Source organism: Globicephala melas, chromosome 6, assembly GCF_963455315.2.
Source record: "Globicephala melas chromosome 6, mGloMel1.2, whole genome shotgun sequence".
Taxonomy (NCBI): Eukaryota; Metazoa; Chordata; class Mammalia; order Artiodactyla; family Delphinidae; genus Globicephala; species Globicephala melas.
The window spans coordinates 104,247,401-104,269,671 of NC_083319.1; the positions used below are offsets into that span (position 1 = coordinate 104,247,401).

The 22,271-nt window shown below is 52.0% G+C and overlaps 1 protein-coding gene across 3 annotated transcripts in view; it reads left to right on the forward strand.

Moving 5' to 3' along the window:
* The window catches only part of PTK2B (protein tyrosine kinase 2 beta), a 130,369-nt gene that overhangs the window by 102,615 nt on the left and 5,483 nt on the right, over positions 1–22,271 (forward strand). For all 3 annotated transcript variants that reach the window (XM_060301279.2, XM_060301281.2, XM_030879088.2), the window contains exons 6-26: positions 1,749–1,811; positions 2,016–2,070; positions 2,508–2,648; positions 3,067–3,141; positions 3,745–3,846; positions 4,569–4,686; positions 5,233–5,272; positions 5,702–5,748; positions 6,669–6,719; positions 7,266–7,363; positions 8,109–8,193; positions 8,422–8,522; positions 8,751–8,866; positions 10,505–10,605; positions 10,785–10,874; positions 12,005–12,209; positions 15,056–15,164; positions 16,369–16,434; positions 17,073–17,198; positions 21,731–21,877; positions 22,100–22,135. In XM_060301279.2, coding sequence (XP_060157262.1) covers positions 1,749–1,811; positions 2,016–2,070; positions 2,508–2,648; positions 3,067–3,141; positions 3,745–3,846; positions 4,569–4,686; positions 5,233–5,272; positions 5,702–5,748; positions 6,669–6,719; positions 7,266–7,363; positions 8,109–8,193; positions 8,422–8,522; positions 8,751–8,866; positions 10,505–10,605; positions 10,785–10,874; positions 12,005–12,209; positions 15,056–15,164; positions 16,369–16,434; positions 17,073–17,198; positions 21,731–21,877; positions 22,100–22,135 — 1,972 coding nt within the window. The remainder of the gene's footprint in view (positions 1–1,748; positions 1,812–2,015; positions 2,071–2,507; positions 2,649–3,066; positions 3,142–3,744; positions 3,847–4,568; positions 4,687–5,232; positions 5,273–5,701; positions 5,749–6,668; positions 6,720–7,265; positions 7,364–8,108; positions 8,194–8,421; positions 8,523–8,750; positions 8,867–10,504; positions 10,606–10,784; positions 10,875–12,004; positions 12,210–15,055; positions 15,165–16,368; positions 16,435–17,072; positions 17,199–21,730; positions 21,878–22,099; positions 22,136–22,271) is intronic.

Consider the following 22,271-nt stretch of genomic DNA (forward strand, 5'->3'; position numbering starts at 1 on the left):
TTTTCTTCCTCATTCTTACTTTGCATCACTTTTTGTCATCTGAGTGAAGCAGTTGAAGTAATTGAGGACAATGCCCTGGTGTGTGTGTGTGTGTGTGTGTGTGCGTTCACCCGCGTGTGTGCACGTGTGTGTGTGTGCACGTGTGTGTGTGTGTGTGTGTGTTGGGGACTATAAGAAGAGAACGGACCATAATGAAGAGAGAAGTGATGATAAAAGAATTGCCTTCAAGTATGTGGCATCTAGGAAAGGATTAAAGTTAGTCTCCGTAGCTCCAGGGGCCTAATGAGAGGACGGGAAACGAATGAAGAACTTACTACATAGGGGAAACGTGTAGCCATGGAGGAGGCCATCTCAGCAGGGAGTGAACGCAGAAAACTCGTGCATTACGATGGTTTGACTAATCTCACTGCCTTAAATTTTTTTTCAGGTAAAAAGGTAATACCTGTTCAGTGTGGAGTATTTGGGACATGTAGAAAGGGGGAAAAAAATGACTAAAATCATTTGAAATTTCATTAGCCAGAGATAACCTCCATTAACAGGGTAGATCCAGTCAGGTTTTTTCCAATGCATTTTTTTCTCTAAAATTGAGACCATAATTATTAAAAGATAACTACTTATCTTGATTGACAATATATTCAAAAATACCATTTATTAAAAATTGTTAAGGACATAGCACTACATGTTTTAAGTTTTTATTGGAGATCTCTTCTATGATTTCACGCTTTAGATATTCTTCTCAATCCCATGATTTGGGAATATTTCCCTAGCTTTTCTTCTAGTTTTAAAATAGTTTCATTATTAACATTTTCCCCTTTAATCCGTTTAGAATAAAGTACGAGGTGAGGATCTAACCTTACTCTTTTCTAAACACTGTGAATTATGTAAATTTATTGCTTTTGAATCATAAGTTGCTTGCCCCTCTCTGCTTATGGTATCTGTAGCTTAAAACTATTCCCAGATGTGCACAAGGATACCCGGGTTAAAGTAACACTGAGCTACTCTAATGTACAATCAAGAGTGGGACAATGTCTGCAACAGTTGAAGAAATTACTAGACACAGTGATCCAAGCAGGGAAGGGAGGATAACACAAATGGGGACATTGGCTATTTGATCTCCACTTAATTGTTATAAATACATAATACATAAAAAAAAATCTTTATCAAGACATACATTTTAAGAGAAAATGGGACTTAAAGGATATGTAAAACAAATTAATAGATGTCACCCCTGGTGGTAGGATCATGGATTATTTTTATTTTCATATTCTGTTCCGTAAGTTCTAAAGTTTTCCTGTGTACTATTAATACATTTAACAATTATTTACATACACACATATACAGAGATAGCAAATGAGGGAAAAGGAAATCACAAAGGGAGCCCAAAGCCTAAAGGTGGAGGTAGGTGTTCCTTAGCTGATAAGTCAGGTGTTGGCAGCCTTGGGTCGTTTATTTTTAGAGGCCACTGGTAGAAGCACCATCTTCCTCCTCTGCCCAACAACTGTGTTGTCCCAGAGCTGGGCCCCCCAGAGCACAGCTGGAGTCTTTTCTAGGAAGGAAATTTGTGGGTTTTCCTTTTCTTCATGGTTTTCTAAATATCGAATTTTTCGACTCTCCTAACTTTTCCCTCCCAGTGGTTCCCAACGGAACGGGGGAGGGGGCTTCCAGGCCAACGTGTGGGCATTGGGTGACCCGGCTCCGATGGCCCCATTCCCCAGCCATCAGCCTCTCCATGGCTTCTCTCTCTCCAGGCGGTTCTTCAAGGACATGCCCCACAACGCACTGGACAAAAAGTCCAACTTCGAGCTCCTGGAGTAAGTCCTGGGACCGGCCCCAGCCTCTCCTCCCTTCCTTTCCTGCTGCCCAGCTCTTCCTGCCACCCCATACACCCCCTCATCCCCAGACCACAGCCAGGAAGGACCTGTCTCCCTGGTCCTCCTGCCTTTCCCTGATTGGCCAGAAGTCTTGGGTTGGGGATGAAGGGGAGTCAAATGCTGCTTTTCTCCCCCTTCTTTCAGGAAAGAAGTGGGGCTGGACCTGTTTTTCCCAAAGCAGATGCAGGAGAACTTAAAGGTGAGGAAACCAGTGGGTGAGGAGCTCAGAAAGACTCCCTGCGTGTCTCCTTTGTGTCCCCCCTAGGACTAGAGCTAAAGGGATGGGGCTGGGGGTAGTCAGGGAAGCCAGGGGTCTGCACTGCCTTGGGCCATCTGGACACAGGACCACTCCATCCAGCGGGCCCTTTCTGTGGCTGGGAATCAGGAAACACGGCTCTAGTTCCACATCAGAGGCCAATTAGCTTTGTGGCCTAAGCACCGGGGATGCCATCTCCCCTGCCTCCCTCCCAGGGCCATGGTGAGCTCCCTTGAGACAACAGATGTGCACTGTGGGTAAGACATCACCACTGCCCTCTTGGCAGAGGCCTGGGGACTATCCTACAGCAGCAGGCAGGCTTGCGGTGAGATCGTAAGGGAAGGAATCAGGCCCCGCTCACCCCTGCCCCTCTACCCCAGCCCAAGCAATTCCGAAAGATGATCCAGCAGACGTTCCAGCAGTATGCCTCGCTCCGGGAGGAGGAGTGCGTCATGAAGTTCTTCAACACCCTCGCGGGCTTTGCCAACATCGACCAGGAGACCTTTCGCTGTGAACTCATTGTAATGCCACGCTCTCTTTATTCTCTCCCTGACCTGAATTCCAGGCCTCTCAGGCAAGGGGGCCATGAAGGCAACTCGGTGTGGGGGGAGGGGGGGCGCGGGGTGTGCCGAGAAGCGGCTTGGCTTGCTTGTAAGTTCTGTAGCATCAGGGCCTCCCTAATGTATCTGAAAATGCAACTAATGCTAAGCCACTCGCCTGAGGAAGGGAACTGAAATCTTGGCTCCAGCTCTGGGAGGTGGGCAGTGCTGGCAGGGTGCTGGGAGGGGGGTAATCTGTATGGCGGGGTGCGGTTAGGATGGAAGGAGCTGGAGGGCCCGGGAGACAATGGCTCGTGTCCAGCTTAGTGAGCTGTTTTCAGATTTCTGAAATATGGGCGGGCAGAACTGGGGCAACAGCCCATCTCTCCTTTGATTCCAGCAAGGATGGAACATTACTGTGGACCTGGTCATCGGCCCTAAAGGCATCCGCCAGCTGACAAGTCAAGATGCAAAGGTAGAGACAGGTGGGGGGCAGGCCCCACCCAGCCCCAGGCAGAGCCGTCTTCCCCTTTCTGCTGCCTTGTACCCTGGCCTGCCCCATCGGTTCTTCCTCCCCCACTGCTGAGAGCAGAGAGGCCCTTGGTTATCAGTAGCTGTGGAGACGGTGTTTGGGATAACAGCATGGGGCTAATGGTTCTTTACATCCCTGTGACTGTCCCCTGCACAGAGGAGGGGGTCGGGGTGGTTTGGGGGGGAGGGGAAGAGGGCAGGACACTACTATCATTCTTCTGGCTCAGATGAAAGAGTTGCTCTTTCAATGGCAAAATGGGGTAATCATGCCCCGGGGAGTCAGAAGGGCTGGGTCCAGCCCTGGCTCCACCACCACCTTGGCTTACGACCTTGGGCAAGCCCTGGCTCTCTCCAGGCTAATTGTTTTCTTCTGCAAGGGGCTTGGGCTAGATGATCCTCCTTAATCATCGCTGATTCCCTCTTCATCCCCGTGAGAGACTCCGGTTCTCAGTTCTTTCTTAGGCCCCATCCCCACACCATACTGACCCATCTGCATGGCCTGATCCCAGGAATGCGATGGTCTGAAGGACCCCCTCCTTTCCCACAGCCCACCTGCCTGGCCCAGTTCAAGCACATCAAGTCCATCAGGTGCCTCCCGCTGGAGGAGGGCCAGGCGGTACTGCAGATAGGCATTGAAGGCGCCCCTCAGGTGAGCATCCCTGGGCACCCGGAAGCTTGGAGACATTGGGAACGGCTGCAGGCTGGGAGCTCCTGCTCAGGCCAGCCTGGCCTGAGATCTTGTTAAGAAAATGGCACCTGGTTCTTAGACAAGGTAGCAGGATGATGATAAATTAAAGAAACTATCTCAGGAAGCAACGTTATTGTTAAAAATGTCAAGAAAGAAGCTGTAGGAGATTGGGGGGGGGCGGGGAGCGGGGGTAAAGTGATCAGAAATCAAGGTATGGGTCAGAGGTCTAACTTTGAACAAGTGACAATGACTCAGAATCAAGACCTTGGGGCCCCAGCGCTTTTTGTGGGTGGGAGAATCAGAGAGACCTCAGGCTGTGAACAGTTTGTCTATCTCTCCTTTCATCCGTCTGTCCCCTGCCCCACTCCCTCGCTCTTCCCTTCTCTCAGTTTCTGCTCTTGCATACTGAGCACCTCCTAGGTACAAGGCATGTGCTATGCCCTGAAGGACCAGAATAAGCCAACCTGGAGCTGCCTTCCTAGAGTGTAGGGTGGTCAGTTGGGAGAGGTGATGAGAGCGCCCTCTGGTGGCGGTGGGAAATGCAAGCTGAGCCCCAGGAGAGGGGCTGATGGCGTCCAGGCCGGGGGTGGGCAACAGAGTCCTGCAGTTTCTTCTCCAGTCCCTTGGGGTAGACTCTAGCCAAGGCTCTGGGGTCTCATCCTTGGCTGGTCTCTTCCCTGCAGTCCTTGTCCATCAAAACCTCCTCTCTGGCAGAGGCCGAGAACATGGCTGACCTCGTAGATGGTTACTGCCGGCTGCAGGGGGAGCACAAAGGCTCTCTCATCATTCGACCCAAGAAAGGTGTGTTTCCACTTGAAGGTAAATTGGACCAACGGGCAGATGGCGGCACAGCTGAGCCAAGCCCCCCCAGAGGCAGAGCGGGAGAAGCTAAACCATTGACTGATATGTGAATGAAGAGGCTTTGGAGGTGTGGGGTTGGGGCTCACCCAGCCCTGCTGGTTGCGCCCCGTGGTCCCATCCTGTGTCCTTGGCTACAGCCTTGGCCCCACTGGCCAAGGGCGGCATGGGGGCTGGCTTCTAGAGGAGAGGATTTGTAGCCCTGGGAAAATCAAAGCTATTGCCGGAACATGGCTGGTCCCTCCTCTTTGGGGATGGAGTCAGAAAGCAGAGGTCAGGCTGGAACACTTGACAGTGGCAGAGGAAGCCTGAGAGTTTCGTCTACTAAAAAGATTCCAATTCAGGCCAGACGCCTACCCAGCTTCCACTCCGACTTTCAGGGGCCACAGAAAGGCGGGAGGGGTGTCCCTTGTGTTGGCCCCTAGGAGCAGTGCACCCAGGACCCTGTGTCTCTGACTCCAGCTCCCCCTTCTCCTCCCCTCTCCCCAGATGGTGAGAAACGGAACAGCCTGCCCCAGATCCCCACACTGTGAGTACACCCGGAAGGTGGGGAACTGGCCCCGCACTCAGCCCGTGTCTTCCCAGGAAAGGCAGAACAAACAGGGAGCCTCCCCGCCATGGTTTCTGGTTTCTGGACCCCAGGAGAAAATGCTGGAATCCCAGCATTTCACAAGTGGTGATTTTTCACCAGTAAATTTCTCCCAGAAAATTCATGCAGGGATATCCCTGTGCCCTAATGCCACCTGGCATCATCTTTAGTGGGGAGAGGGGGTGGTATTTTTGCTGTTCCCTCCCTCCTGCCCCCTGGCTGCCTGGGCCATGCTCCCAGGTTACTGCCATAAGGACAGGCTGCTTCTCCAGGCAGGGTGGGTGGGAGAGAGGGGGCTGAGGCTGCCCTGGGGGAGCATTGCCAGGCTCTGAGCTCACTTGGCTTCTGCCCTCCCATCTCCCCCTATAGAAACCTGGAGACTCGGCGACCCCACCTCTCAGAAAGCTGCAGCATAGGTAAGCCTGCCCATCTGCTGTCCTCTGCCTGCACCCAGAGCCTTTCTTCTGCCTGCTCTTGTGACATCATCAAGTATTCCCTCAAAGTTGCAGAAAAATGAACTTCCCCCATGACTGCTCAATGACGGCTTAAAATGTCATTAATCATAACGGTTAACCTATGTTGGGCAGCTAGTATAGGGCATCATGTTTGTCTTGGTCAGCTCAGTCTCCATAACAAAAACCACAGGCCCAGGGGCTTAAACAACAGATACTGATTTCTCACAGCTCTGGAGGCTGGAAGTCTTAAGGTCTTGACCTTAAGGTCAAGGACCCACCCAGCATGGCTGGGTCCTGGTGAGGGCTCTCTTCCTGGCTTGCAGACAGCCACCTTCTGTGTGTCCTCACATGGTGGAGAGATGGAGAGATCTGGTCTCTCTTCCTCTTCTTCTAAGGACACTAATGCCATCATGGGGTCTCCACCCTCATGACCTCATCTAAACCTAATCACCCCCCAAAGGCCCCAGCTCCAAATACCATCACACGGAATCAGAGCTTCAACATTAGCATTTGGAGGCGGGGACACAACATTCAGTTCATGACAGCATTAAATACATAATAGGTATTATTTTATTTAATCTTTGCATTCCCCAGAAACATTCATTTCATGGAAAAGAAACAGATTAAAGGAGACAAACCAACTTGCCCCAAATAACAGCCGTGAGCGGCAGTGAGCAAAGACTCAGGCCGAGGTCCCTGGGCCCTATGGCCACTCTGAAATGCCGGACAGCAGCCCAGTTCTTGTTTGGCTCCTCCCCACACCCCTCCCGGTGATGTCAGCTTGGTTCCACTGGCCTGCACGGGGGGAGCCCCACACCTGGTTCCTGGTGGTGCCCCCTGAAGCATCTTGCCCATGGGGTGTCCTCCTTCTGTCATTCCAGAATCAGACATCTATGCAGAGATTCCCGACGAGACCCTGCGAAGACCAGGAGGTAGATCCCTGACCGCCCCACCCCACCCCTGCACGTCAACCACAGCCAGGGCCCTGGGAAGTGACATTTGGGGACACATGTGACACCAAAGGGGGACTTTCTTTCCTTCCTTTGTCCTCTCCCACGTGTGCCTCAGACAAGGACAAAGCTGAGTGAGGCATCTTTGATTGTGAAAGCGGAAATCATTGTTTATATCCCCACACCATCGAACTTTTGTGTGCCCTGGGGAGGGGGGCAGAAGGAACCTAAGCCTGTGGATATGGGACCCAGCCTTCAGAGCGAACAACTCTTCCCCTGTCTGAGACAATGAAACCTTCTAAATTCCCTTTCCCAGCCCAGCCCCTGGATCCTGGCTGAGGGCTTGGCGGGGTGGGGGTGGGGGGGGCAGGTCTGGTAATGCCTGGGCAGGAGGGGGCGGAGCCTGCAGATGCTCAGATGCCCAAGGATGCAGGTGCGCAGATTCCCGGGGATGCAGACACTCGGATTCCCAGGGGTGCCAGCTGGTTTCTGCACTCCAGGACTGTCTTGCTTTCTCCACCTGTGCAGGCCCACAGTATGGCATTGCCCGGGAAGATGTGGTCCTGAATCGTATTCTTGGCGAAGGCTTTTTTGGGGAGGTCTATGAAGGTGTCTACACGAGTCACGTGAGTTGCAGCCTCTTCCCTGACCCTGCTCCTCTGCTCTTCTGTAGGATGAGAAAGGGGCTCGAATACTCCAGAGGTGGGGGTGGCTGCCGTGGTGTGTGGCTCTTCCCCAACTCGGTCTTTGCAGTATTTGTGAAATACACGGGGAGTGAGGAAAACAAGAGTCATTTCCCAGAAAGGCAGCAATAGCAGGGATCCAAAGAGAGGCAGCACCTGCCGGGGGGTGACTGACTCTTGGTGGGAGAGCTCGACGGGGAGGCGCCATGTAGTGCGGTTGTGAGCAAAGGAAGGGTGGGATCTGAGGCCGCCGAGGGGGCGGGACAAGGTTTGCCTTTGTGGTTGTGCTTCTACCAGGCCTGGGAGAAAAGCCAGAGCAGAGGAAAGGGGCAGCAAAAATGTCAAAACCAGTGATAAAGAGAAAGAGCCCTGGACGCCATGTCTGACAATGACCTTGCACGTGCCCCAAACAAGCCCGCTGACTTTGGGCAGATCACGTGGCCCCTCAGGCTCCATGTCTTCATCTGGACGGCCCAGGGCTCGAGGGATCTGATCTTGAAAGTTCTTCCAGTCCTGATCAGGAAGAAGGGGGTGGGGAGGGGAGGAGGGGAAGAGACAGAGGAAGAGCAGGCTTCGTGGAGACCCAGACGCCCAGACATCACCTGTTTCCCTGTGGGAAGACCGTGGGAACGCCGGGGAGGGAAGTGCTGGGCAGGACTGAGGGGCCCTGGACACACTCTCGTTGCAGAAAGGGGAGAAAATCAACGTGGCTGTAAAGACCTGCAAGAAAGACTGCACTCTGGACAGCAAGGAGAAGTTCGTGAGTGAGGCAGGTAGGCGTCCCCGAGGAGGCCCCCAGACCAGGAGCTGGAAAAGGCCCCGACACTATGCAGACTCAGAGACAGGGAGGGCCCGGAGCGAGGGCCGGGAGGCCACGGACGGCACTGGCGCCCACAGGGGAGGAGGGTTGCGCCGCTCTCTCCAGGTTGGACCAGCCAAGCCCGATTCTCACCTTGGACCTTAGAAGGGCTCGGGCCCGTCTCTCTCGCTGCCACTTTCAGTGATCATGAGGAACCTGGATCACCCGCACATCGTGAAGCTGATCGGCATAATTGAAGAGGAGCCCACCTGGATCGTCATGGAACTGTACCCCTACGGGGAGGTGAGCTGGAGGGGCCCGAGGAGGACCCTTGCGATGACAGCTGGGCTGCCGTGGGGGCGGGGGATGCGCTCAGAGCCAGGGGGCCCTTAACTCCCAGCTGAAAGAGCCCAGAGGCCGTTTGCAGAGGAAGTTGCCAGACAGTCCTGCCGCCTGGGTGTGCCCTCCCCCTCCCCCCAGCTCCATGCCCCGGCCGGGCAGGGTCCTCAGGGCATCTTCCCCTTCCTGCAGCTGGGCCACTACCTGGAGCGAAACAAGAACTGCCTGAAGGTGCTCACTCTTGTCCTGTACTCGCTGCAGATCTGCAAGGCCATGGCCTACCTGGAGAGCATCAACTGTGTCCACAGGTGGGGCTGGGGGTGGGGGAGCCTGGAGAGGTTGGGGTCAAGCAGGGCTTTGTAGCCGCACAGAACAGGGGTGAAGGCCTGGCTTTGGTCCTGCCTGTGTGACAATGTGATCACCTTCTCTGAGCCCATCTCCTCCTCTGAAGAGTAGAACAGCAATATGTTCCTCCCAGGATTGCCATTAAGAGGAGCTCTGAAGTCTGAGGTGTCCGCCTGTAACTCAGTGCTGTGTAGGCCGCCTCCCTGGGGGTCCAGGAGGTCACTTCCCTGCTTGCTCCTCGCTTGCTGTCCTCCAGCAGTTCCATTTGGCGGCAGCTGGCCAGGCAGGAGAGACTGGGTCCTGGCAGCGCTGGTATGATCTTGGGGTCTGGGCCCTGCCAGCCCAAGTGGCTGGCACTGCCCTGGTCCCCGGCACCTCCAGGCTGCCAAGACCAATCCTCCATCTGGCTGTGGAGCTGGCCCCTTCTCCACCCGGCTTTGTCCCCATTCCCTGAAAGGAGGTCCCCACCATTGGGAACATGATCCCCTGGAGGAGACAGACTGGGTGCTCTCAGAGCCCCGGGGTGAGCGGGTGAATTCTTCAATCCAACCCCATCGACCTCAGATATGTGGCCGTATGGATGACACTACACAAAGCCATGTCGGGGGATATGAACATTCATTCACTCACTCATGCAACTAATATTATCGAACTCCTCCCGTGGGCCTCCAGCCACTGTCCTAGGCTCCGGGATGAAGTAATAATCAAAACAGACAAGAATCCCTTTCCTTGTGAAGCTCACGTTCTAGCATCTTCTAGGGTGGATAGTCATGGGGCAAAGGTGATGGGATACCAGATTTGCAGCTTTGTGTGAAGTTGTCGTGCTTTGAAGTCATCTTTTCAATAATAAAGAAAAACGGTAGGGAGTGGAGCCTGCCTGGGAGAAGCAAGAGACAAGCCAGTTTGGGGCTAGAAGTGATGCTGGGAACATGAGGTAACTGAGTCAGCGAGGGCTCCTGCGGGTGGTGAGACCTCAGCTCTGGGCTGATGCCTTTCCCAACCAGCCAGCTGCTGGGCACGTTCCACCAGCTCTCTGCCCCGGTCTCCTCCTCTGTACCAGGGTTCTGAGGGTCTCTGTGTCATGGCTCGGGTGTGTGTAGTCTTTGGAAGGTCCTGCCTAGCCCAGGGCTCCCTGGAAGTGAGATGTGAGCGGCTGCTGGAATCACAGAACGAGAAGAGGTTGTTAATTGTGACCAGGAGAGCGGTTGGGCTTCTTCCCTGAAGCGTCAGCAGGGTGACGGCATCCCTGGCAGAGGGGACAATACAGGCTGCAGGGCGGTGACTGGAGCAAGTCTGGGGAACCGAGACAGGCTTGGAGGTGGAGACGCGGGAGAAGGGGTCATGGGAACAGGACTCAGCAACGAGATGGAGGGAGACAACAGGCATGTGTGTGGGCCAGCCGAGGCTCCCGCCTGAGCTGGGCTCCAGCCAGACGGCTCGTGGGTCCAGGAAGGACCGACTGACAGAAGCTGCCCGACTCTGCTCCGGAGGCCGGGGCCCTGAAGCTCTCTTCTCCTTTGCTTCTCTGTCCATCTGTCTGTCTGTCTGTCCCCCGAAGCATTCTCAGCTGACTCACCTGTGTCTTTGCCTCTTCCCTCCAGGGACATCGCTGTCCGGAACATCCTGGTGGCCTCCCCTGAGTGTGTGAAGCTGGGGGACTTTGGCCTTTCCCGGTACATTGAGGATGAGGAATATTACAAAGGTGAGGTGCAGGTGGTGTTACGGCTTTGTCCCCTCGAGGGGTCGCTGAAGCCAGAATCCCCTCAAAAGGTGACTGTTAGGCAAGCCCAGGCCAACAGTCTCTGGAGACTAGGCTGCATTTCTGCACAAATCTGGATCTCCTTCTCTAATAACTACTGTAAACCCTCTGTCCACCCAAAGCTTCTGTGACGCGTCTCCCTATCAAATGGATGTCCCCCGAGTCCATTAACTTCCGCCGCTTCACGACGGCCAGTGACGTCTGGATGTTTGGTGAGTGGACCTCCTGGAGGGCGTGGAAAAGTGTTCGATTCTCACCTCTGTGACCAGGTTAAGAGGGGGCACAGGAAGCAGGGGTCTGGACCCCCAGGTTCTGTTTTGCTACAGCCACTGAGAAGTCCCAGAAATGGGGAGGCCAGTGGTGGGTCGGGGGTGACATGGGCTAAGGGCCAGCCTGGGTTCATCTTCCCAGAAAAGGCTCTTGAGGTGAGCATGTGCTCCACCAACCAGCCCCGGGACTAAGGTGGGCCACCCTGGAGGGGATCCTCAAAGGCAAAGCTGAGGTTTTCTCCGAGAAGGAGGTGCAGGGTGAGGTGAAAGCAAAACCAGGTGGCAGATGGACAGCCGCTTACAGAGCACACAACTGTGTAGATTCTCCCTCTCGGGTCCCCAAAGCCAGCCCAGTAACATCTCATTATTATTCTTCCCATTTTCCAGATGAGGAAACTGAGGCTCGGGCGAGTCAGGGGCTTGCCCGTGGTCACATAGGCAGCATGCGTTGGTGTTAGGCTTTGAACACCAGCTTGCTTGCTTTCTTTTTTTTTTTTTTAAATTAATTTCTACTGGAGTCTAATTGCTTTACAATGTTGTGTCCGTTTCTGCTGTACAGCAAAGTGAATCAGTTATACATCTACATCTATCCCCTCTTTTTTAGTTTCCCTTCCCATTTAGGTCACCACAGAGCCCTGAGTAGCGTTCCCTGTGCTATACAGTATGTTCTCATTAGTCATCTATTTTATACATAGTAGTGTATATACGTCCCAACTGACATATATACCAGCTTTCTGTTGGAGGTTCCACCCACTCCTAAGAGAAGGCACCAGTGGTTCCAATGATGTGCCTTTGATGGTCCCCTCCACATCCCACAGACCCTAACAGCTCCGTGTGGAAGGGGCCGGGGGGTGGGGGGATTAGTTCGCTTACGGATGCAGGTGATTGGTCCCTTGGTGGACCGCCATAGTGATCAAGATTCCAGGGATGCTATACGGGGAACGAAGGAAGGCAGGGCGGTCCCTGGCAGGCGCTGAGTGCGGACTGCCCGGTTGTTCCTGGGGAGGGTGGGCTGCCTCTCTAGGCAAGAGTCCCCTCAGCAGGGGCCCTGAGACGTCTCCTCCCGCCCTCAGCCGTATGCATGTGGGAAATCCTGAGCTTTGGGAAGCAGCCCTTCTTCTGGCTGGAGAACAAGGATGTCATCGGGGTGCTCGAGAAGGGGGACCGGCTGCCCAAGCCTGACCTCTGCCCACCTGTTCTCTACACCCTCATGACCCGCTGCTGGGACTACGACCCCAGTGAGCGGCCCCGCTTCACTGAGCTCGTGTGCAGCCTCAGGTGAGCAAGGAGGCCGGAGGGGGCTACAGGCCCAGGGCCCCTGAAGAGCAGGTCTCCTCTTCAATAGCGCTTACAGGTTTACAACATCCTTCCTTAAACAAGATGCAGCCGGCGTCCTGGTCCCCTCCGAGGGAGGAGGGAATTCAGGCTCAGCTGGTGACTCAGTGCCCAAGGCATGGCAGGTGGGGCTGGGACTTGCCCTGGGACCGCCCCCACCTCATCCCACCCCCTGGCCAGCACAGCGCCATGTGTCCAAGTGGAGTTAGCCCATCCTCCCAGTGGAGGAGGCCTTACAGAGGCTCAGTGCTGTGTCAAAGGCAGGAGGCTGAAGCCGAGTTCACTGTCAGATATATGAACTCAGAGACGCAGAGTGGGGTCAGCCGCACCATCTCTGCATCTCTTAACCGCGAGCACAGGGCGTTGCTCCTAGTATGTGCCCAGAAGATATATTTTAGGTTTGAATTCAAAGGCTGCATCAGACTTTCACTGCAGTGCCTGTGCTCTTTGCTGAGGTTTGGGGTGCATCTTACAGGCAACCAGCCTGGGCACGGGACCTGCTTCCCTGGCAGCACCCTGTGCCTTTCCTCTGCCTCTGATTGTTCCCCCCAGACAGCAGGGAAAGGAGTGATTTTTGGCTGTGAAGACAGTGACAGGCATCCCCTGTCCCTTCTGAATGAAGCACTGGTGGCCTGAGGGTCTGATCCTTCTCAGGTGCCCAAGAGCCATTACCCCCGGGTGCTGGGAGGTCCTTGGTGAAGGTTGCTGTTGGAGAGCCTTTTAGAGGGTAATCCTGTTGCCTTGGTGGCCCGCCTGCCACCAGTGCCCCCTTGGGTGGTCTGACTTCTTTTGTCATCCTTTAGGGCAAGGGTCAGCAAACTTTTTCTACAAAAGGTCAGACAATAAATATTTGTGGTTTTGCAAGCTATACAGTCTCTGTTGAAACTACTCAACTCTGCCGTAGCTTGGAAGCAACCGAAGATGATGAGTGTAGCTGGGTTTCAGTGACACGTTACTTGTGGACACTGAAATTGGAAGTTCATGTAATTTTGACATGTCCTAAAATATTTTTCTTTTAACTTTTTTGAATCATTCAAACATGTGAAAACCATACTTAGTTTAAAGCTACACAAAAATAGGTAGGGGACCGTATTTGGCCTTGTGGGCCTAGTTTGCTGGCTCCTACGTTAGGGAACCTAGTGTTTAATTAATGTTAAATACTGCAACTTTAAACACTGTTGTCAACATGTGGGCATTTTTTTTGGAGAAAGAAAATAGCCCCCAGAAACTGCCTTGTGGGGAAGAGCCCCAGGGGGAGGCTGGGAACCCCAGGTCCAGGCAATGGGAGATATGCTGCATTTGTTTGCAGGCAGGGCTCCAACACAGTCTGCAAGACCTCCAGCTTAGAAGGCCTCTCTGTCCCTGACTCTCTCTTCATTGACGCTCCTGATTAATTCTAGACTCATCTGTTGGTCCCTTATAAGGGAGATTTGAGAAGCCAAAGGGTTCCGGGAGAAAAGTGTTTGAAAGACGTAACTTGAGGGGGTCAGAAGCTCTGGGGTCACGGGGTCTTCATTCATTCTGGAGGCTTGAGACACATGGGGAGCCTCTCAGATGACCCTGATGACCCCAGGACACCTCCCTCAGGCCCCAGCCTGGTGGTCCTCCACTGGAGCTAAGAAAGGATTTCATGAGGGCTTCCAATCTTTGGGGGTAGGAAGAACCCTCTTAATGTTGAATTTTGAGAACTCTTCCATGTAACATACACTTTTAGAATCCACTGATTGACAGAATGCAGTAAGCCGTATAATGATTTTTTTATTGCACACAATATAATGCATATACATCTGAAAACACAATACCAAATATTACATATTTAGTAGTACTGTTAAAAATTATTAAAGAAGACAGTTTAAGTGATACAGACAAACTATTTAACACTCCATGAAGTGGCAGTCTCCGTGCCCAAGGGCCAGAGTGCAAAATGGGATGGAAGTCAGGACCCTTTTATAAGATAAAGAATAAGGAACAAGGAAGAGAAAAATAGAGGATGAATAGAGAACAGGAAGTACGTATAAAGCCCAGAGCTGGTTTGGCATTTGGGTTGGCCAACTGGGTGGTACTTTGTTTCTGGTCAAGCAGAGCATTTAGAGGGACATGAAAGTTATCTGCATTTTGGCTTGCTGGTGTGACCCCCTGGGCAGTAGCGGCTCCATCCTGGGCTTAGACATTTATTTCAAGAGCACATAATACTTGTCTACAGACAGTGCTTGGTACACGTGTGAACATGTGGATTCACGGACCCCCTGTAATTATTCGAGTCCTCTGAGGTCTGTGATTCCCAGGTTGGGAACCACCAGATTGGGTTAAAAAGGCAAGAAGCATGCACTTAGCTAATCTGGGAGGGAATCCACCACCCTTTCCCATTAGCACACACCAGGAATGCATGGGTGGGAGGTTTAATGAAAAATAGGAGATGTAGAGCACGGGCCTCTGTCATGAGGTTGTCTGGGACATCAGAAATCTATACAGGTTATCAGTGCCAGTAGGAGGGACAGGAGGGCAAGAGGCATGGGGACATGGGCAGGAGACACACTCGCACTGTCCGGTTGGGCTAGGACTCGTTCTCCGAGGACCTTTCCCCACCCTGGACCCATTCCGTGATCTTCCCAGCCTCGGTGAGGGGGGCTGCAGCATCCGTACTGCAGCCTGTCTCCGAGGGGTCTCCCCAGTGCATTGTGCAGAGGACATGGGAATGGGATCCGGACTGTGGTGGAGCACAGAGAGGAGCCCCCAGTAGCATTTTTGACCCTGTTTCTCTCTCCTTATCTGACCTGACTCCCCGGCAGTGACATTTATCAGATGGAGAAGGACGTCGCCATAGAGCAGGAGAGGAACGCTCGCTACCGACCTCCCAAAATCTTGGAGCCCACGGCCTTCCAGGAACCCCCACCCAAGGTGAGCCAAGCCCTGGCCTCACTGGCCCCGTGAATCACAGCAGAGCCGGGCCCCTGTGCGGCCCCTCCCAGGCCTCGCTGCGTAACTCCCCTCACAGCATAGGTAGGATCGCACCCTATGGTCCTCTCAGCCCTTCGACCCAACCATCTATCAGCACATCGGCAGGTGGAATCTGAGACAGCAAGGGAGCAGGCACCTTGTGGGACGGCTGCAGCAGGGGATCACCCCGGAAATGTTTCCCTTGAGAGACTGGAGCACTTTTCCTTTTCGTGTTTTTACCCTGAGGGTACATGATGGGGAGCATCCTTGGGCCCCTGAGGTGCAGCCTCCCATGTCCGTGGCATCTCTGGGCACAGGAGCCAGTGCCCCGCTGCCCCGCTGTTAGGTGGGTGGGTTGCGAGGGACCGTGCCTGTAGTAGTCAGCTCGGGGTGCCATACGAAGCACCACAGACTGGGCGGCTTAGAAAACAGACAGCGCGGAGGCTGGGAAGTCCAAGGCCAAGGTGCTGGCGGATTCCCATCCGGTGAGGGCTCTCTTCCTGCCTGGCAGATGGCCACCTTCTCGCAGGTCCTCACACAGTGAGGAGAGCGAGCTCTGGTGTCTATTATTATCGTTATTGTTGTTGTTGTTATTATTAGGACACTAATCCCAGCATAGGGGCCCTACCCTTGTTACGTCATCTGACCCTGATTACCTCCCAAAGGCCCCACCTCCAAATACCTTCACACTGGGGGTTAGGACTTCAGCATATGAGTGGGGGGGGGGGCGACACTCGGTCCATAACAAATCCCTATGGATGCAGGACCTTTTTCACTGTCCCCCTTGCCTGCTGTCAGGCCCAGCTCGGTTTTCATCCCCTCCGTGAAGCTGCTGTGGGTGCCGGAGCCTTCCATGACCTCCCTCTGGGTGTCTGTGGCTCTTGAGTACTCATTTGGCAGGCACTCCCACCTCCGCAGAGGCTACACACAGAGATCAGTAACCCCCCCAGGAGGGCAGAGAGGCTGGCCTCTTTGTACCCTCCCATCACTCAGTAGTAACAGATGCGCAGTTAGTGGACGCATATGATTTTAATGATAACTTTGTTCCTCATCTTCTTCATCCTGAACGAGCCTGACCTGTTTCCTACCTGATATTCCCCTTGGTGAGCTGTGCTCACTCAGGGAGAGAGACAGGGACTGACTCATTTCTGTGTTCTCTCTCCAGCCCAGCCGGCCCAAGTACAGACCCCCTCCACAAACCAACCTTCTAGCACCCAAGCTGCAATTCCAGGTAAACATGTAACCAGAGGGCTGGGGCGGTTCAGGGCCATTCCTCATCTCGGTCCTTCCTGAAACTCCATCCTCGTGCCTTAGAGGAGCAGTAGTCACCTGTTCGGGCAATGGAGACGGCCTGCATTGGCTCTTCTCGGGTACCCAGAAAAGAATTAACATACCCTTTACGATGTTTAAACATACCCTTTTGCGATGTTTAAAATAGTGGGGTTTTTTTTAAGGTGTGTATTATATATACACATACCTGTGGGTTAATCATATCTGTCAAATTTGTAACATGATGATGGAATATAACTCCTTTCTGAAGAGTCCTGAAGGAGGAGACGTACTCAGTAGGTCAGTAACACACATGGACCCATGGTATGCACCACGTCACAGGGAGGGCTGTTGGATGGAAGAGAGACCACCGTGTCTGTGCTGACTTCTAGCCGAGAGCCGTGTATGTCGCTCCGCCGTGTCTCCCAAACGGGGCCAATGAAATGCCCACACCTTGTTCTTTATTAGCTCCTGGAGAGCGAGTCCTGTTTCTCCCATGGAGCTCTTGTATCGTTTCTTTGTGCTCGTGTTTGTAGCAGCTAATTGTCCACCTTCCTGCCTTGTCCCTGTGCCTGGTGCTTCTTTGCTTCTCCTGAATAGGTCCCTGAGGGTCTGTGTGCCAGCTCGCCCACGCTCACCAGCCCTATGGAGTATCCATCTCCCGTAAGCTCTCTGCACACCCCACCTCTCCACCGGCACAATGTCTTCAAGCGCCACAGCATGCGGGTAAGAGGGCTCTGCATGCTGGGTCCCAGCCAGGACCGAAGAGACTGCTAGAGGGAGGTACCTGGGATACCGGGAACTGCACATCCTGGGGCTCAGGAGGTGCCCTCCATGTACCAGTCAGGCCACTGAGGTGCTCTGTGACTCCCTCTCCTCTGCAAGCACATCAGAGTTAAGGGGCCAAGCCCGGGGCTGCTCTTGAGGACACCAGCTGGACCCAGACCTGCCCCATCCCTACTCTGGCACTGTGGCGAAGGATGTAAAATCTGCCCCCCCTCCTTCAGCCCTGGCGATAGTGTGAAGGCTCATGGGAAGAGGGCAGTCAAGCCTGACGGTGCCAGAAAAGTGAAAGATCCTGGAGGTTCCGCCCTGCTCTGCCCTTCCTGTCTGATTGTTGTGGTTGTTCAATCTCTCCTCAGTCAAAGGAAAGGCTTCCTTGTGGCTGCCACTCCTGCTGCTTTGGAAAAGTTGCTGCTGTAGGAGAAGGAGCTTGGGGGCTAGTGTGGGGCTAAGCCACACCCTCCCCAGTCACGTCTTTATTTTCAGCTGCCAATGAGACCCTGAGTATTTTGTGGACTAGCTTCTAATTGTCTTGTTAAAACAAACAAACAAAAAAGAGCACCTCTGCCTGTCCACTTGTAACTTGTCCTCACCCATCTTCTCCTTCAGTACAAATGGTCCCCGTGGTCAGTTGCCATGAACACTTGATATATTTTACTAAACGGAGTCTTGATATGTGACATAACAGACTAAAACCCTTATTATTTTAGCTCTAACTCCATTGCCATGCACGATATTTCAGGCTCACCATATAAGACTCTAAAAATTGAGGGGAAACTACATTTCTATTATAATACATTTACAAAATGTGGGGAAGTATGTTGAGATATCCTATGCCGTTATTCTTAATTTAGTAAAACTTTGAAATGATTAAGATAACTTCGAATTCTAGGCAGTGAGATCTTAGTGGAATCAATATCCCCCTGACCTAGCTCATTTTTCTCTTTTACATTAATTTAACCAATTTATATCTTAGCATATACTTAACGATAATAAAACTGCATTTTTAAGCATGCACTATCATTTAGGCAGTGTTCAATTCCTCCACTCTCCTGCCCTTGACTCTTTATTCATAATTTGCGTTTTAGTGAGATTGGCTTTAAAATGCATCCTTTCAGTAAGAAGGTATTTTGTACATTTGAGGGATGGCACCGCGTTTGTCTAATCCCTGACTCACCGTAAGGACTTTGTTCAGTTCCGTAAAGACAGACTGTGCGGCAGGAAAAAAAGACCTTTTCTGTCAGGGGTTTAGAAGTGCTTGCCACAAGGAAAGTCTGCCTAAAATAACATAATGAGCATTTCTTAAACAACAACAACAAAAAAGTTAAAAACATAAACTCCATTTCATGGTATACATCAGAAACATCGAGAAAGCCTCTTCCAGGCAGAATGCTGAAAAGGTATAATAGGCTCCCTGCAAAGCATTTGAAAGCATTTAACAAAAATCAGAGATTTCTGTTCCCACAAAAACAATTTTTCTACTGACTAACTCTATTGCCTGACTCATCTGAGAATCTGTGGGATTCCATGCCAGCGTCAGGATGGCAGCAATCTCCCCCTTGAAGACCTCACAATTGAGGTTGAAAATAATAATAGAATTCAATAAACAGCACCTTTTTAAAGGGACACTTTGCTGGGCTCTGTCCTAGGTTCTGAAGGGAGAACTGCCTTCAGTGAGCTTACCATCAGCCAGAAGGAACAGGGCAGGTGCATACTTGCCTGAAATGCAAACCACAAAGCTGTGAGTGGCACATAGAGGTACAGCGAAAGTGCAGTGGGAGCTCAGAGGGAAAAACAACTCTTTCCGGCTTCTTTTCTGCAGCTGGGCCTCAGTGGATGGGGACGATTCGGAGGGGAAAATACTGGGATGCAGGGGATGAAAGAGGCAGAGCATTGGTTGGAGCCAAGGTTGAGTGATGGGAAACCATAGGATGAGTGCAGGAGCTGTTTTTCTAGAACAAGGCAGGTGCATGTGGAGGTAGAAATAAGACTGGCAGGATGGGGGGTAGCCAATTTATAAAAGGTGTCAAAGCTTATCAGAGTCGTCTTAAAACACCACAAGGACCTGATTTCTCTTAAAATGACCAGCAATGTAAGCATTCATTGCCTGATAAGAACACCTGAGGTATACCAGTAAGCCCTGAAGAGGTCCAATTTGAAATAATAATAGTAATTTGCTCCTTGAGTGTTATGAGACGATTGGAAGACATAGGAACACACCTACCGATGCATGTGAAAATATTCGGTAAGGTGGTGATCAGGCCTGGCGCATGCTAGACGTTTGAGCGGTAGGAATCTTCTTCTGGCAATTACAAAACTACATAGTGTTTTCTTGAGTCTGGCAACTCCTTCTACTGGTATTTACTCTAGTCTTCCTCAGTCCGTACATTTTTCTTATACCTGGAGATTCCTAACTCTGTCTTCAGAATGTTTGACACTTAGTTTCTATTTGTCGCTATTTGTCACTAGCCTACGGTAGACATGCCATTGTGTTTGCAGGTGTTGGCGTTTAACTGAGGATATTTACAGCCTTAAAATCCCCTCATTTGGGGGCATCAACTGTTGTGAAGTAAATCTTATTTATTTTTGTCAATTCTATGGTTATGAAATACTCTTATGTTCTGAAATTTGTTTTACTAAAATAAGATCTAACTCAGTAGCTCTCAACTCCAAGGGGACATTTGGTGACATCTGGAGACATTTTTCTTAAACAACTGGGGAGGTGCTGTAGGCGTCTAGTGGGTGGAGTTGCTGCAAGCATCCTACAGGGTATAGGAAATCTTCCCCCCGATAGTGAATTATCTGTCCCCAATGTTAATTGTGCTGAGGTTGAGAAACCCCGTTCTACTATTGGTTACTTGGACCCATGAGAACAGGGACACTGCATATTTAACCATCACTGCCCTCCCAGCACCCAACTCCATCCCTGCCATATAGTAGCTGCTTAATAAACAGTTACTGAATAGAGTAACAAACAAAGAATATTTCAGCAAGAAAATAAACTTATGATGAGAAGTATTGTTAGAAACTGAGAGCAGTAATTGTAGCTGAACAAGCCTAGGAGAAACATACCAGTGTAACTATTTTCAAACTGTGTGTTATATTCAAGTGTGTTTTAGAGACTTTGGTGGGATAATCTTTTCTAGAGGCTTGGCAGAGACTATGCCTTGCTAAAGTAGAGTGAGAATAATTTTTAGCATTTTATGTAAGTGACTTGTGTGTAAACTGGCCAGTTCAAAGGAAAGGATCTGAGTGGCTTGCCAGCCTGAATGTCATGGAAAGGTCACATGCCCCTGGCAAAGGCCGCCCCAGGATATATGCAATCTAAAGAATGCCAATAACACTCCTGTGTCCAGGAGACCCAAGTAATGTTGTGCAGCAGAAACAATGCAAGCCAGTTTAAAGGGACTGAGAAGATATTTATATAAATGAACCCTGGGGAAGATTGAGGGAAGAGAACTAACAGGAAAACATGCAACACCTTCTGTTTAAGAGATAGCAGGTAGAACTATGAATAGATCCAAAGCCCCACAAATGAGTTAAAACAGGGTTAGATTAATAAAGGTACGGAGAGGGCTTCCCTGGTGGCGCAGTGGTTGAGAGTCCGCCTGCCGATGCAGGGGACGCGGGTTCGTGCCCCAGTCCGGGGGGATCCCACGTGCCGCGGAGCGGCTGGGCCCATGAGCCATGGCCGCTGAGCCTGCGCGTCCGGAGCCTGTGCTCCGCAACGGGAGAGGCCACAGCAGTGAGAGCCCCGCGTACCGCAAAATAAATATAAAAATAAAATAAAAAATAAAGCTAGGGAGAGGAAGCATTTATTGCGTATCTATAGATCCTTATTTCTTTAAATTGTGTTCTTCACTTCATCTCTTAGCTCATGCATTTGTTTTAACCTTTGGTTAAATAACCCAAGCTACCTTCTTAATAAAGAGTATGTTGTAGTAAAGAGGCATGATCAGATGGGTGCCTGCTGTCGCTCCTCCTCTCGGGTCCCACCCCACTGTGGACAGCTTTGGGGGAAAGCACACCACTGCTCCTCGAAGCTTCCAGACCCGCCACCGCCGTCTTAGGTGGCCATAAGGTCCCAAGGCTTCCCAGAGGGCTGGCTTTGCATTTCCAACTGTACTAAGTGACAGTAGCCATGACAAATGCCAACTGAGAAAATACTATTAGGACAGTTATTTGAAAATAAAATGGTAGTGACAGATCACGTGATCGTTTGAAAACAATGCCTGTTAAACTATGTGCGCTTGGGTTCGGCATTTCACTGACACACAGGCGTGTATGTGCGGCTGACGGACCCACAAATAACTGTCTGCATAGATGGCTGCAGATTTAAGGACAACTTTACAAGAAAAAAGCAGCCGGTGAGGCCAAGGCGTGTGGCTCCCGCAAAGCTCTCCAGAGGGTTGTCCCTCCTGGGTGTGGGGACTGGACTTACTGTGTCCTCTCCTGTCTCCCTGCTGTCCTCCCAGGAGGAGGACTTCATCCGACCCAGCAGCCGAGAGGAGGCCCAGCAGCTGTGGGAGGCCGAGAGGGTCAGGATGCGGCAGCTCCAGGAGAAGCAGCAGAAGCAGATGGTGGAAGATTACCAGTGGCTGAGGCAGGAGGAGCGATCCCTGGTGAGTGGCCGCTGAGCCCCGGGGCGGGAAGGGACGCATTCCCTGCGGTGCTGCCGGGCACGTTCTGATAACCGTGCTCCCCTGGGAGAGATGTCCAGGCCGCCGTGTCACTTTGTGTCCCCTTTCGCCTCCCCAGCTGGCTAGAGTGAGCGCTCTCCATGCATCCTTGGGGGTTTTAGTTCTAGAATCCTAAGTCCTCTGCTTTGGTTTCCTCCTCTGCAGGACCCCATGGTTTACATGAACGACAAGTCCCCGTTGGTAAGTCACCGCGAGAGGTCTCTGCCTTAGGGGGAAGGCCTGGGAGGGCCTGGCAGTCAGCGGGGGGACCCTGGCTCCAGGCCTGCCCATCTCTTCCTTTCTGCCTCTCACCTCGGGAGCACGTCTTTCCCCTTCA